This window comes from Brassica napus, chromosome A4, assembly GCF_020379485.1.
Source record: "Brassica napus cultivar Da-Ae chromosome A4, Da-Ae, whole genome shotgun sequence".
Lineage (NCBI taxonomy): Eukaryota > Viridiplantae > Streptophyta > Magnoliopsida > Brassicales > Brassicaceae > Brassica > Brassica napus.
The window spans coordinates 4,055,790-4,072,503 of NC_063437.1; the positions used below are offsets into that span (position 1 = coordinate 4,055,790).

Here is a 16,714-nt window from a genome sequence, read left to right on the forward strand (position 1 = left end):
TTCCGCAGTGGCCAAGGCTCGAACCCAGGGCGGGCACTCCAGCTGGAGCTCCTATACCACTAGACCAAAGTATTCTACTTGTGTTTTCAAATTTGATAAATACACCTTATTTTTTTATTTTTGAAAACTAACTCTTTTTATATGTGATAATACATATTTACCCTAATTTAACTTAGATATTATATTTTAATAAATAAAGATTAAATTCGAAAAATATTGTCATTGCTGTTATCTTCAAAATAAACAGATAATCTAATATGGTTAAATGAATAACTGGATTAAAATGTCTGCAAATATTTTCTAAAATAAAAATTTAAACCTTATGTATCATACGATTCACTACATCTTTTCAAACTAACCGGTGTAATCATAACCATAAACAATTTGACTGATTTAGTTTAATTAATAATATGATTATATTTGGGCTGTAAAGCATGGGTGCGTCTACTCTAGGAGCTATCTCGCTAGAGATGTTCGGGGATGGCTTTGGAAACGTTTTGGAAATTTTTTCTGATAGTTTGGCTTTAAATCGTGTCCCTTGTCGAGCTTAGTAACATGAGTTTGTTATCCGAGTGGAGATACCAAGATGATGGAGCAATTGTGCCGATGTGTTTGGCCAATTCTGGTTCTGATATCTAATCAAACTAAAGCAAATTTCACCATTTTTCCTGCTCAAATAAAAAAATGGCATCCTTTGATGCTTTATGAAACATCTTCATGTGATACGGAAACCTGTAAAATTTTAAAACCGAACACGATCTCTAATCTTAAAGGAAGAAGATGACGACATGCCTTTAAATTAAGCATGTGATAATTTTAAATGGCCTTCTCATTTATTATTTTTATTTTGAAACTTACGATGTTATTTGATAAGGATAATTTAGTTAATTCTCTAAGTAGAAAGTGTAGTTTACAAAAACATTAAATAATGGTGTATTTATCAAAATAAAATCTTATTAAGAGATACTTATCCAAATTTTCTCATTCTAAAATCTTAAAAACTCAAGTTGTTAAGAGCATTGATTATTGCAGTTTTTTAAGAGGGTTTTTAAACAAATGACATTATTTAATTAAATCAAAATTAAATGAAAATGCAATAACCGATCCTTAATATGGGTTTTTGGTGACCGATCATTAAGCTTTGAAAGAGCACACGTGTCACTCATCCCTCAATTTTATTATTTTTTCTTTTTTTCTTTTCTTTTTCTCGGTTAGTCTTCGTCTTCTCGTCTTTCTTCAGAATCTTCTCTACGGATTTCATGATGGGAGGTTCTGCAGCCATTGTCGCCAAATCCGCAGCTGCTCCAATCAAAAGGGTGAAGCTTTTACTCCAAAACCAAGGCGAAATGATCAAAACAAGACATCTCACAAGATCCTACACCGGTCTAGGTAGCTGCTTCGTCAGAATATTCAGAGAAGAAGGTGTTTTATCCTTCTGGAGAGGACATCTCACAAGACCCTACACAGGTTTGATTAAAAGAGAGAGCTTATTCTTTAGACACTTTTGAGTGTTGTTTTGTGTGTTAAGAGACTCTTTTAAATGTGTTCAAAAAAAAAAAAAAAAAAAGAGACTCTTTTAAATTCCTTTTAGACTTCCAACTTTGCCTTTAAAGGTTACTTCAAGACCCGTATCAGATGTTTTAAAGAGAAGGACGATTACTTGAAGTGGTTCGCTGGAAATGTAGCCTCTGGAAGCGCTGATGGAGCTACAACATTGTTGTTTATGTATCATCTTGATTACGCAAGGACACGTTTAGGCAATGATGCGAAAGAATGTTCAGTTAGCGGCAGGAGACAGTTTAAAGGGATGCTCGATGTGTACCGCAAAACTCTCTCAAGCGACGGTGTTAAAGGCCTTTGCTTTGGCGTGTCGATACTAGGGATCACTCTTTACCGGGGGATGTATTTTAGAATGTATGATACCATCAAACCCATTGTTTTAGTTGGTTCCTTAGAGGTATGTTATCATTGCTTAATCTAAGAGTACGAGTAAACGGTGGTTATAAATGGTTGCTTTGAGTTTGTGACAGGAAAACTTCTTGGCTAGCTTTTTGTTGGGTTGGAGCATTACTACCTCTGCAGGCGTCATTGCTTACCCTTTTGACACAGTTAGGAGGGAATGATGCTTACATCAGGACAGCCTGTTAAATACATGAACGCCATTCACGCATTGAGAGAGATAGTGAAGTATGAAGGGTTCTTTGCGCTGTATAGAGGAGTTACTGCCAACATGCTTCTTGGTGTAGCAGGAGCAGGAGTGCTTGCCGGGTATGATCAGCTTCACCGTATTGCTTATAAGCATTGGCTTCAGTAGTCTCACTTGCTTTCCAATGTGTTGTGTTTATTAACAGAATCATTTTAAACAAATGAGGATAGGGGGAAATTGTTGATAATTCTTGTGCAAATACATTTGTTATTTCAATAATCCATTGAAGAATGAGAATTTTATTTCAAAGATTTTGATGATACAAATACAAAATAAAGGATGAAAAGCTTGCAAGTTGGTGTTCTTAAGCGAGAAGCCAGAAGTTTTTGTGGCGTTTGGTGGTGATTATGTGACCACCATGCTTGCGCTTCTTTGGTTTAACAGCTATGGTCATGCAAAAAGCGTTTTCGAGACAGTATTTGAGAACACCGGCATGTCCACGGCGTCTCTTCCAAGCCCATCTCTTCAGTAGCCTCCATACAGGAGGTTTCTTCTCTTGTCCAACTACTAAAAGAGTCACTTGTTGTTTCTTTGCTTCTTCAACGATCTTTGCTCCTTTCTCTTTTTGTCTTTCCCTTCTAGCCTCCTTATCTCCACTTCTATTCTGTCATTATATACACAAATCTAACACTATCTCTAACTCCTCATATATATAACAAACAATGGAGAATGAAACTCACCCCTGGTCGTTTTGTTTGGGACAGTTTCTTCAGAGTGTGGACTAGTTCATCAGTTTTCACCTCGCGTTTTCGGTTCTTACTTTTGCCTAAAACCAAAAATTTAATAAGCCAAAACAGACGAACATTAAACAAGAAGATGAATTTAAGAAGAAAAAGAAGAACCTGTCCCAAACAAGATAAAGTCAAAATTGGGAAGATTATGAGAGCATGGATCATACTCCATAATATGATAGTAGAAGATGAATAAGATGGATACACTCAATTTGATCTCAAATTTCCGAGTTCCAACAAGGAGAAGACAACGGAAGTTCACATGTGGATATCACGTATTCTACAGATATTCCTATAAATATCGCCAATATGATGGGTATTCGAACTAGAATTCATGATAGACAAATGCATCGACAACTGAAAGTTGATTTGGTTAAACATATATGGAGTAAATTTGGACATGATAAAGACAACAACTCAGCTCGGATGCTTCTTTCAAATTATTCTCGTTTATTTTATTAATCTTTGTTTTAATTTTTTTATTTTAAAATCTATGTTGAAAATGTTATCTTTTAATATGTTTTATTTAATAAATAAATTTTATCTTTAATAAAACAATGTTTAATATTTTTTTTAAGAACAATTTATTAAGAAACTATCATTAGAGCATAGAATCTAAAAATTTCTTAACTAGAGTTCTTAAGTACATTTAATTACTTAAATAAACATTAAGAAACCCTAATAGAATAGATAACTAGATTCTAACCCGCGCTTTTATGCGCGGGATTATTATTTTTATTTATACAAAAATAATCTAATATATAATTTTACACATACTTAATGTTTTGTTAGATGGACTACATTTTTGACTTTGAAGAGAACTCGATGTGTTATACATGTATTCTCTTTTAAAAATCTCATTTTCGATTTATTATAGATGGAGAGATTTATCCTCCCGTTCTTATATTTGTAAACATGAAATAAAGCTTTATTTTTAGAAGTCAAATATATTCATTGTTAGGGCTTGTGAAAAGTAATTTATTATACAAACTGTAAGAACATATTTATCATAACAATAAAATTATGTTCTAATCCGTTTTACAATGGATAATCATAATTTAATAAATATTATAATTTTGATTTAAATAATACACTCATTGTAAGATTAGTATGTATTGTATTGATTTGTAATACTTTTTTATAAATAATATATATGTATATATATGTTTCTTATAATTATATAATTAGATTACAAATTATACAAATGTAACTAAATGATAATCTAACATAATGATTAATTTATTAACATGTCATGTATCATTTCGAGTGGACATCAACTTAGTCAATTATGTAGGTTTCTTAAATGCAGAAAATATATAAAAACTGAAAATTTGTAATTAATATATAGAAAAATCTCTACTAATAAAAGGGAGCTTTTGAGGCTCCATAGGGCGTCCACATCAGCGAAAAAAATTTCTCCCGAAAATGACACGTGGCATAAAATATAGTTTTATATTTTAATATTAATTATTTTCGAAAATTGTAAAAAATATGTAAACATACAGCATTAAAAAATGGAAAAACTACATTAAACATATGTAAGATTACTATTTTTCATTTAAAAAAAAGACGGCTTATCTCCATAATGTAACATTACCGTTTTATAAAAAAAAAACAAAAAACATTATATATAATTTCGAAAATAATAAATATATGTAAAACATACAACATAAAAATGGAAATACTACATTAAACATAAATATCTCTACTAATAAAAGGGAGCTTTTGAGGCTCCATAGGGCGTCCACATCAGCGAAAAAAATTTCTCCCGAAAAATGACACGTGGCATAAAATATAGTTTTATATTTTAATATTAATTATTTTCGAAAATTGTAAAAAATATGTAAACATACAGCATTAAAAAATGGAAAAACTACATTAAACATATGTAAGATTACTATTTTTCATTTAAAAAAAAGACGGCTTATCTCCATAATGTAACATTACCGTTTTATAAAAAAAAAACAAAAAACATTTTATATAATTTCGAAAATAATAAATATATGTAAAACATACAACATAAAAATGGAAATACTACATTAAACATAAATATCTCTACTAATAAAAGGGAGCTTTTGAGGCTCCATAGGGGGTCCACATCAGCGAAAAAAATTTCTCCCGAAAAATGACACGTGGCATAAAATATAGTTTTACATTTTAATATTAATTATTTTCGAAAATTGTAAAAAATATGTAAACATACAGCATTAAAAAATGGAAAAACTACATTAAACATATGTAAGATTACTATTTTTCATTTAAAAAAAAGACGGCTTATCTCCATAATGTAACATTACCGTTTTATAAAAAAAAACAAAAAACATTATATATAATTTCGAAAATAATAAATATATGTAAAACATACAACATAAAAATGGAAATACTACATTAAACATAAATATGTTTGACTATTTGTCCAAGTTCTTCTATTAAACATTGCCGTTTTACTTTAAAAATAGAAAAATACGTAAAGATTTAAACATCTATCTTAAAATATAAAATATATACATTAACTAAATATAAAGTATAAAAAAGAGAAATACTCAATATATAAAAAATAAATAATAAGTAAATATTATAAATATATAAATATACGAATTATATATACAATAATAAGTAAATGCACAATTTTTTAAAAATGGAAAGAGTATATTAAATATTAAACATCTATCTTAAAATGTAAAATATAGATATTAAGTAAATAGAAAATATAAGAAAAAGAAATACTCAACTTAAAAACAATGGAAAAAGTATATTAAGATTTAAACATCTATCTTAAAATGTAAAATATATATATTACGCAAATAGAAAGTATAAGAAAAGGAAATACACAATTTAAAAAAATGGAAAAAGTACATTAGTATTTAAACATCTATCTTAAAATGTAAATCAATCTTAAAATATAAAATTATTAGTAAATAGAAAGTATAAGAAATAAAAATACACAATATAAAGAAAAATAAATAATAAGTAAATATATAATATAATCTCGAAAGATGACACATGGCATTAAAATATAGTTTTACATTTTAATATTATTTATTTTCGAAAATTATAAAAAATATGTAAACATACAGCATAAAAAAATGTAAAAACTACATTAAACATATGTAAGATTACTATTTTTCACTTAAAAAAAAGACGGTTTATCTCCATAATGTAACATTACCGTTTTATAAAAAAAACAAAAAACATTATATATAATTTTGAAAATAATAAATATATGTAAAACATACAACATAAAAATGGAAATACTACATTAAACATATGTAAGATTACCATTTTATATTTTTATTTTAAGAAAATAATATGTAAACATACAACATAAAAAATGAAAAAACTACATTAAACATATGTAAGATTACCATTTTTCACTAAAAAAAAGACGGCTTATCTCAATAATGTAACATTACTATTTTGTAAAAAACAAATTTATATAATTTCGAAAATAATAAATAATATGTAAACATACAACATAAAAATGGAAATACTACATTAAACATATGTAAAATTACCATTTTACATTTAAAAATAACAATAATATGTAAACATACAACATAAAAAAATGGAAAAACTACATTAAACATATGTAAGATTACCATTGTTCACTAAAAAAACGGGTTATCTTCATAATATAACATTACCATTTTATTAAAAAAAAAAACATAAATATAACTATTTAACTATTTGTCCAAGTTCTTTTATTAAACATTGTCGTTTTACATTAAAAATAGAAAAATACGTAAAGATTTAAACATCTATCTTAAAATATAAAATATAGACATTAACTAAATATAAAATATAAGAAAGAGAAATACTCAATCTATAGAAAAATAAATAATAAGTAAATCTTATAAATATATAAATATACGAATTATATATACAATAATAAGTAAATGCACAATTTTAAAAAAATGGAAAGAGTACATTAAATATTAAACATCTATCTTAAAATGTAAAATATAGATATTAAGTAAATAGAAAGTATAAGAAAAGGAAATACACAATTAAAAAAAATGGAAAAAATACATTAGTATTTAAACATCTATCTTAAAATGTAAATCAATCTTAAAATATAAAATTATTAGTAAATAGAAAGTATAAGAAATAGAAATACACAATATAAAGAAAAATAAATAATAAGTAAATATATAATATAAGTGAATACCAAATTTAAAAAATGGGAAATTACACTAAGATTTAAAAATATATATTAAAATTTAAAATATAGATATTACGTAAATAGAAAGTATAACAAATGGAAATATACAATTTAAAAAAATGGAAAACATACATTAAGATTTAAACATCTATCTTAAAATGTAAAATAGAGATATTAAGTAAATTAAAAGTACAAGAAATGGAAATACATATACATGAAAATAAATAATAAGTAAATAATGTAAATATATAATATATGAATTATATATGTAATAATAAGTAAATACACAATTTTTTTAAAAATGGAAAAAGTTCATCAAGCATTAAACATCTATCTTAAAATGTAAAATATATAATATAAGTAAATACACAATTTAAAAAATGGAAAAGTACATTAATATTTAAATATCTATTTAAAAATATAAAATATAGATATTACGTAAATAAAAATATAAGAAATGGAAATAAACATTTTAAAAAATGGAAAAAGTACATTAAGATTTAAGCATCTATCTTAAAATGTACTTCTATCTTAAAATGGTAGTAAATTATATAAAAATAGAAATACCACATTAAACAAAAGAAAAAAAAAAGTATAGTTTTACATCAAGAAAGTCTCTATAAAACTCATTATTCCATCCACATCAACCTCACACTATTAAGGAAAATTTCAAAACACTCGAGCAAAAAAATAGTTTCACTATCAACTCTTGCCGTCCCAGAAACCTTTAATGACCTTGAATGAAATTTTTTATATCAACAAACTTTTTGTTAGGTGGATTCATTGTTTGGAAACCCGCAACTTCCAAAAGCCAAACTTATTCGTGGGAATTGAATTGCTTTTCATAGACTCAAAGGTATTCTTACAAATTCAAATTAATCTAATCTATAATTTTATTGTTAATATTCATACTAACTCTTTCATGATCAAACCATTTCAGTTAATAACCATTCAAGATTTCAAGCGTTTATCCCGAAACACTTCCTTCCTCGCCGAATCAGGTATTGGTTCATGTTAGTTTAGTATTGTTTTTGGTTTACTAACCGGTTTAGGATGGTCCTATTGTAAATATAATTTAAATTGGTTTAGCATATATTATGTTTAAAATAACTTAAATTAAATAATAATAATATTATGCTTAAAATATAATTTTAGAGAGTTTTCAAATATAGTTTACAAAACATTATAGGTGATGAATTTAATTTATTAAATTCGTTTATTACTTAAAACTAAGTTTTTAAAAAACATACTGAGTTATAAATATCAATGATGGATTGGTGAGTATAACATGAAGACAAAAATATAAATATCTGATTTTCAAGATAAGAAATTCAGCTTTTATTTAGATACTCAATATATAATATCTTAAATTATGTTTTAAAAAATATACATAATTTATATATATAGATTAATTTTCCAAACTTAAACTATTATATTATATATGAATAATATTTTTAAATAAAAATAATTTCTGATTTAAAATAAAAATAAAAACAACAAATGTTTATTTTCAAATAATGGATGTAATTTACATTATACTATCATTTAACAAGTATTAGATACGTTTTGATATATCATTATTTTCTATTTCCAGAAAATAATAAATTGTTAAACATCAATATCATCTAGGTTAAGTATACGAACAACAAAAATTCAAACATCACAAAAAATATTTACATAACCATTATAATACAATAATTTAATCAAAAATACAATTAAAAAAATATTAAAAAGAATAGTTATATACTTAATATTTTAAAATAAAAGATATTTTTGCTAAAATTGTACTTACCTGGCTAAGGAGATCGACCATCTTTTTACGCATCGATCGAATGTTGAGCATGTGGTCGATCCAAAAATACTCTGCAGTTTAATAAAATCTCTAAAACATTTATTCCAACACTCAAAAGATAGTTTTGCTAAATATGATAACTAGATAGCCAATAAAATTACAAAAAGATATTTAAATAGTAAAAAATATGTTAATTTAACGTGTTAAAATTTAAAAATAAATGTTAATTATGACATGCAGTTTAACATTTATATAAATATAAATCATAGCCTAAATATAAATAATTTAACAACTTAAATTAGAAAAAAATAAAAATCCTGGGCGTAGCCCGGGTTAATCCCTAGTCTTTATATATAAAAGACAGTTTAGTTTCTTTTTAGGCCATCCACGTAAGCTTCCACATGGATAAGTCGCTTCATCTCACGCCGACATGTGTCCCTAAAGACGGAGCGCTGCGTTTCATTAAACGAGAAATGTTATCTTATGGGTTTGATTCGATTTCGTGTGTTGGGCCTTTTTTCACTCACGGCCCTATAGACGTTGCGGCTTGCTCTAACCCTAGATCGTTGAATATGCACGTCTCTCCCTTCTTCTGCGCCGGCGACGAGTGACGATTGATCTGCTTAACCATTTATGAAACTGGCTGAGTTATAGTGCGTCTTAATTTCTCTTCATTCAATCGCCCACTCTGCATTCTTGACTGAGGCGTTCTTCACTCTGAGACGGTGTCAGATCCGTATAAATATGTGAGTGCTTCTCCGATCGAACTCATCATCTATTTCTATCTCTGTCGACTTACTGAAATTGTGTTGTTATGGCTAATTCAAGAGTTTTCTTCTCGGACTGGAAGACCGGTGGTTGCTCATCCGTCGTCGAGGCTAGACTGCTGCGTTTCTGGGAGCCGAGAAATGTCAAGCGTGGTGGTGAGATCATGTGGGACGATGTGCTTCTGATTGACGTGAATGTAAGATCAATTGTTCTGTTATTATATTTTTTTTAAGATCTGTGTTAGATCATTCTGGTGGTTTCTCATTGTTTATCGATTCTGAGAAATATCTAATATGTTTTCAGTCAACTATGATGCAGGCCACCATCAATGCTCATCGGCTTTCAAAATTCTGGGAGAGGCTCGCCGCCGGATAAATATATTCCCTCTCCGGTTTTGACATCGGTTTTGACGTGGCCCGATGTACTCAAAACTTCAGACTTACCGACTCACCTCTGTTGATTCGGTTCAATGATAATACATAATTTGATGACATAACCGAACCGGTCTCACCGTTGCCTAAGAAGGTTTCCGGTTCCGTAACCAAGCCGAGCTGGTTGGATTAGCTGACACCAACACACAGCTTCCAGGTACGAACATTATTTATGGCCTTATTATGTGCTTTGGATTCTATAGTTTGTATTCATGCAACGTACTGATATTGCTCTCCATTTCCGTATACATTGTAGGTGAGATCACTGCTGTTAAGAGTACAGTGAATGAACCTCCAGAGGATAAGAATCGTGTCGTGGCAACTATCAAGATGGAAAAGTAACTATTTTTTTTTTTGTGTTTTTTTTAAAAATTTCTACCTTGCTAGACTTTGAGCTCACATTGCATCTAATTAGTAAAGCTACTCCATGTGCTGTTGATCTGTTGAACATCTGATAGCTTACCCGCATTGTATATCTTGAAAGCCTTAGAGATATGATCTCAAATCATACAGTCTATACTCTGTGTAAATGCATAGAGAAATTACTCACTTTGTTATCTTAGTAGCCTATGAAATGTGTTGTAAATCTTTTCTGCAGATGGGTACAACAGATCAACAAGGCAAACTGTGGTCACCTTACTCCCCATGAGTTGAAAGAAAGATAAGTTAGATTCTAAGGAACAATTCTACCTTTTTCTGTTTAGAGAGAACCAATAAGTTTAGCTCTTCTTTTTTTCCCTTCTTGCAGCCAGGCTAGGGAATGCAAGACCGGCGATCTAAAAAATTCTCACAGATTCTGAAATGAGACATGTAAAGAAACAAACTTGGCTTCTCTAGATGATTACTCATTTCAGAAATCAATGTTTAGTTCAGATTTTCTGGAGCATGTTGATGTTGATGATGTCTCACCAAAATCTAACACATCTCTTTGAGCAGGTTTTGTCTGATCTGTGACTGAAACTTACCAGAACGCTCTCACGAAGCAATGTAACCCTAACACATTGAAAATGTTGAATGAGGCTAAGAGATTGGTGGTTCTGGTGTTTGCTTCTCAGATTGTTTTAGTGTTTGAATGTAGAGTAAGGAATTAACATCTTGAATGTGATTGAATGTGGACTCAAATCTTGGGTGTGCTTTATGAACAGACAGGTTTCTATGGAACAAGGATCCTATGGCAATGATCTTATATATGAGAACTGGATAGATCATCAGTCTTTTCATATGCTATCACTAACCTCTAAAAATTTAGTTCAGATCAATTATGACTTAATATTTTTTATATCAAATAACTTGCTCTTTTATTTCTCTCTGTTTCAGGCAATAGCTTTGATTGGAGACTGGAAGCAGGAAATCTATAATAAAATTGCAATGTGCAGAGGTTTCACGATTTTGATCACGTCAGCCAAGCTAGCAACGATTTGTTCAATGAAACCATCGTAACAAAACATTACTTGTGGAAGAGGATAAGCTTCTGAAACTGCATCTGAGCTATCTAATGCTCATGGCTTTTTAGTGGACTACAACATATATCTTTAACGGCACTTGAAGCAATGCGCAGCTTTAATTTCCAGATTCATACTACACATGAATGATGAACATGTATCGAGTGTTGCGAGCATATGTTACAATGATATGTGAAAAAGGAGTTCAATTATCATGTGGGCAAAAGTAAAGAGTAGGAATAAAGAGAACAATTGTTAAAGATCCTAAAGTGATTCTCCTGAATGGTTTCAAATATAGCCATCATATTAAAACTTACACATAAGTCAAATTATTGGTTTCAAATACAGAGCCATGCATCTCTAATATGTATTTACTGTGTTCCAACAGTTTAATTTATCCATGGAATATGTCGTACTACTTTATTCACACAACAAATAAAATAAATATATTTCAAATAAATCAACACAACTGGTGCGTGATACAACCGCATAAAATAAAATCCATACACCACAAATTATTCTATCATAATTACAAACGTAAAAACAGAATAGTAATAGTAAAAAAAACAAAATAACTAAATTGTACATCCATAATATTGTTAAGTAAAAATAATCATTTGCATATTCTGTTGGATAACACTATATATTAATAAAAATTCAAATAGTATATTCTTTTTAGTAATCCATAATTGTTATTAAAAATACAGTGCAACTATTAAAATCAAAATTTAAATAATTAGTTAGTTTTATATGATATATGTTTTACTGTATAAGATATATATATATATATATATAGTCTTCAATATCCAATGCAAATATATCTTCCGTATGTTTTTGTATTCATTTGTGTTTTGTTATAAATATTTAAATTTCAATTAAAAAATTTCAATGGGAATTTATCAGTTTATAATTTATAAACATTTTTAAAGTTAAAAACATAACAAAAAACAGAAAAAAAAAACTAAAACAAGTTAAAAACCCCTAAGATTTTTAGCCTACAATTTACTCTTACATCTCAATCACAACTTACACAATATTAATAACTTCTACTTATATATATATATATATAAATAATCAATTATAATAAATATAAAATGCACCACATAAGTTATTATATGATAGTAAGTTCCAGTATAATAACATTAATACTCAGCAAGAAATAATGTGTGCCACCCCCAAGAAAAAAAAACACAACTAATTATCAACATAGGATAGTTTATTTAGTCTTTTGAAAAAATAAAAACATGTACAAAAATTAGCTAATATTTTTAATTAACAAAAATTTACATTAAATATTTATTCTAACAATTTAAATTATTTTTAAATATTCATCCCGCCCGTAGGGCGGACCGGCCCTAGAATCATAAATTTAATATAAAAAGATAAAATATAAGTTTGTCTGTATCATTAAGTTAATATCACGTATGATAGTATTTTTACTGGATCGATTTGACTGTAATAGTTGATCTCATGTGTAGACAATTTTAGGAAAATGTATACAGTATATTAATTCTTCAACACTGCATATCTCAGTGAGTAAACTTACTAAAACGAATAAAATTTAAATCCAGTTGGCAACTCAAATTAAAACCTACCATTCTTAACATACTTTTGTGCACAGCAAAACGCTTTTTAAAAAACTAGAATATCCCTACAATCTTGCAATTCTTATAATAATTCTACTTATTATTTATGCCTACAATATCTATTATTTGTAATTTGGTTAATTTAGCAACGATTTTGATGATAAAATATTAGCAACATTAATCCTACTATATAAAAGGGGCTAAATCATTGCTTCCTAAACCATGCCACATGGGCAAAAATATTGAGAACTAATCAATATGCCATGTCATCTCTTACTGGATCTGAAATTAAAAAAAAGTTTCAACAATTCGCAGCCCATTTGACCCATCTCCTAACCCAATCCCGCGTCTCTCTTGATTACGTATTTCTCTCTTCTAAACATGACCATGTGGGCAATTCTGTGAGTCCCAATTTTTTTTCTTTTTTCCTTTTGTCGTCTTAAATTTAAAGCAAAATCCAACAGTCGGAGAATTCGATTTTGTAACGTCGTCCACCACCATCAAAGCTATGAACAGCTTCAACTCCATTATGTCATCCATGCTCTTCATCTCCCTTGACTCCACCTATATAAATTCCCCTGAATCCAAATCTCATCTGGTAGCTTCCATGGATGAGAAACAATCAGATTTCCAGCCCCAAAGCTCCGGCAATATCGACCACCGTATTCATGGCTAAGAATCCGAAATCACCACCAAAGCTCCAACTGAATCGACCACCGGTTTCATGGATAAGAAAAAGGGGCTGCTTGGCTCCATCTACAGCCCTGATCCTGCAAAAAACAAGATCTTCATAGGGCTTGATCTGTTATTTATGGCAAAGAGATATGGCCTGATATTCTATGTCCCTGAATTTCATATTTTTTTGTATCATCTAACCTAATTCTACACCTCAACATGAATATGTGATACAAGGTGCATAACTCAGAACCGTGTGAGCCGGTATAAACATTTTCTGAAACGTTGCTCTCAGCCTCTTTAACCTCTTATCTTAATTTTTGTAACACTTTCAAGGTCCTATCCATTCTTCAAAACAGAGTTTAGCGATTGAGTTCGACTGGTTCTGGTTCTATTCATCCAAAGAGTTTGAAGCAGGTTGTGTTCTTAAAGGCGATCTGTATGGTAATGTATAGGTTGTGTTGTCGAATAGAATATATTATGCAAATAGTATGGCAATCCAGGGAATATCAAGCCCTATATTAAGTGACGATTTGATTTAATTATTTAAACAGTGTTATTCAAAATCTTGAATGGATCGTTTCTCAGTCATGTTGTTGTTGCAGGTAGATCTTCAAGACTCTGCTTTTGAGTTATGTTGATGCAAGTGGGAGCGGTAACAAAATTACGTTCTCTTGAAGCCATACTATTTGCATAATTTATTCTGATACACAAGACCGTGGGTTGTCTGTTGTGTCCCCAATGCAGGTTTAGTAGCGGAAATATAGTATATCAGTGACAGAAAGCATAAAGAAGATCCGCTTCATTACATTGCTGCCGTAAGTAAGCCCTCTTTCTCCCCAGATGTAGTGTTCAGTTACTCTGATACACAAGCTCATACTGACCGATATCAGCTAATCAAGAATTACTATGAAGATATATGTGCTTTGGAACAGTCAAATAAAGTAATGAAGTTGAGGGTGATCTTTTTGAGCTCATGTTTGGCGTTCCTTCTAGGTCTCAAACTGACAAGACAATGATAGATGTTGCAAAGTCTAAAGACAGCCAAGAGCAGCATGAGCCAGTGAAAGCCAACACCTGTGACTGTTCTCCTGTCTCAATCCTTAAACCGCTAACACCTCCAGAAACACCAAATAAAGAAAGTCCAACTATAGGAAGCTCTTTTGTGCAAGATAAACTGCATCCTGGTGCAGCTATGACTACCGAGGTAATCGGTTGTCTCTCCTTTCTTTTTCCACTGTTCTTGAACTCAAGCCGTATAGGCTTTTCTTTTCACTAAATATAGTTGTAGTTTCTCATAAGTTCGGACTGATGGTGGTAGAGTTACTAAGTATGGGAAAATTAATGGTTCCTAAAGTACCAACTATATGTCTTAAGAAGGCTTTCAAGAGTTTATGACACTATGAGGCTTGAGAAAGATAATATACGTAAAGAAAAAATTACCCTAACATCTGTTTGTGGTTCTACAGGAAAGAGCTGGTGTCACCACTCAGAAAGGATTCGCTAACGGAGCGTGAAGATAATCATAGTTAGGTTAGTGATGTATCAATGGAGCCTAAGGTTGTGTGAGAAGAGGTTGAATTATCTCCCACCAGAAGTTTTGAGCATAACAACTTTAAAGTTTAGAGTGAATGGCGTCGAGTCTGTGCAGGCTGTACTGAACCTGGAGCAAGGAGAAACACTCCCCCTGAGGATGATGGAAATAAAACTACTCAAAACTCAAAGTTACCAGAAGGCAAGGAAAACTACTCTGAAACTATTGCTTTAGGAAGCAAGTTTGGTGGTCAAGTTTCTTATGGTGGAGAGCATAAAGAAGGTATGAATTGTGGCCGAATGATAAATGTGAGCGAAAACAAGACTGTAAGGGTGGTTAACTCGAACGAGGGTGAAGATGGATCGTTTTTCACATTCAGAACGGTATCTGCAACCTGTAAAGCCCATTGCAAAGCATGTTCCACTGATAATACAAGTCGGTGAATGTAACTCTCGGAATGATTCTCGAATTTTCTATGGCAATGATTCATTTTATGTTCTTTTTAGGCTTCATCAAGTAAGGGCGACAAAACAACTTCTCAAGTTCCTCAAATTTCAACTCATTTCAAACCACAGATCTGCTGTTTATTTTTTTTTTAAATTTCAATATTCAGAATACCAAATAAATGCAATCCCTGAAAAAGCATTTTCTACTTACTATCCTTTTTATTTCTTAACAGAAAAATCAGGCCACACAAAAGTCACAAAAAATATAATTGTCTTACAAACAAATAGTTTTAAAATTTCACCCCAAATCAACGTATTCACCATTTCCTCATAAACAATTGACCACCCACCATACATAAGTAAAAAAAATCCCATAAATACTTTGAAAGTAAACATCAAAATTAACCACCATCTCAGCACCACAAAATCTGAATACATACTTCTAATATCAACAATATTAACATCACACATATCAAACACTTAACTGCACAATAAACTTTATCCAAACTATTTTTGAACTCTCTTTTCTTGATTGCATATTTTTTGTATAAATAATGAATAATGACTTGTGAAGTTAAGGTACTCTCCTTTCCAAGCATGTGTTGTGTTTTCGTTCTTTATAAGTTGGGTTTTAAATTTTAAATACATAAAGACTATATTGTGAACTGCAACACTATTTTAATTTACATTACATTCTGTTTGCATGGGCGGATCTACAGTGTCCAAGGAGGGGGCAGCTGCCCCCAAACAAAAACTATAGTTTAGTTTATGTACATGATAATTATTAAAGATTCTTCAGCTCAGGTGGTAAAGTACTTCATTTTGCCCCACTGGTCTTCTGTTCGAATCTCCAAATCTGCCTTTTAAATGGTTTTTAATTATATTATGACTTTCCTTTTCTGATTTTATTTCTTTCTCGTTTACCTGTCATACCATTTTTT

At 29.9% G+C, this 16,714-nt stretch overlaps 1 protein-coding gene, 1 long non-coding RNA gene and 1 pseudogene across 6 annotated transcripts; all 3 read left to right on the top strand.

Moving 5' to 3' along the window:
• The first annotated feature begins 1,183 nt into the window (after positions 1-1,183).
• LOC106398966 lies at positions 1,184-2,457 on the top strand (annotated as a pseudogene).
• Positions 2,458-9,380: 6,923 nt separating this feature from the next.
• On the top strand, positions 9,381-11,744 carry LOC106402101. 3 transcript variants are annotated; one of them, XR_002652769.2, is made up of 7 exons: positions 9,381-9,637; positions 9,720-9,855; positions 9,963-10,247; positions 10,347-10,428; positions 10,689-10,900; positions 11,027-11,169; positions 11,408-11,744. It is a non-coding gene; the product is annotated as an uncharacterized LOC106402101 (long non-coding RNA). The 3 variants fall into 3 exon arrangements; XR_001280597.3 differs by having other exon boundaries at positions 11,027-11,744; XR_002652768.2 differs by having other exon boundaries at positions 9,978-10,247; positions 11,027-11,744.
• Positions 11,745-13,232: 1,488 nt separating this feature from the next.
• On the top strand, positions 13,233-15,832 carry LOC106409376 (paired amphipathic helix protein Sin3-like 5). Of its 3 annotated transcripts, none has more exons than XR_007339181.1 (4): positions 13,233-14,448; positions 14,541-14,615; positions 14,790-15,000; positions 15,263-15,832. XR_007339181.1 is itself a non-coding variant. In XM_022693047.2 (2 exons), exons 1-2 carry the CDS (start codon positions 14,770-14,772, stop codon positions 15,308-15,310), a joined length of 279 nt encoding a protein of 92 aa, XP_022548768.1. In that variant the 5' UTR covers positions 14,628-14,769; the 3' UTR covers positions 15,311-15,832. The 3 variants fall into 3 exon arrangements, 1 of the variants encoding a protein (XP_022548768.1); XR_007339182.1 differs by having other exon boundaries at positions 13,235-14,448; positions 14,541-14,611; XM_022693047.2 differs by lacking the exons at positions 13,233-14,448; positions 14,541-14,615 and having other exon boundaries at positions 14,628-15,000.
• Positions 15,833-16,714: the final 882 nt, after the last annotated feature.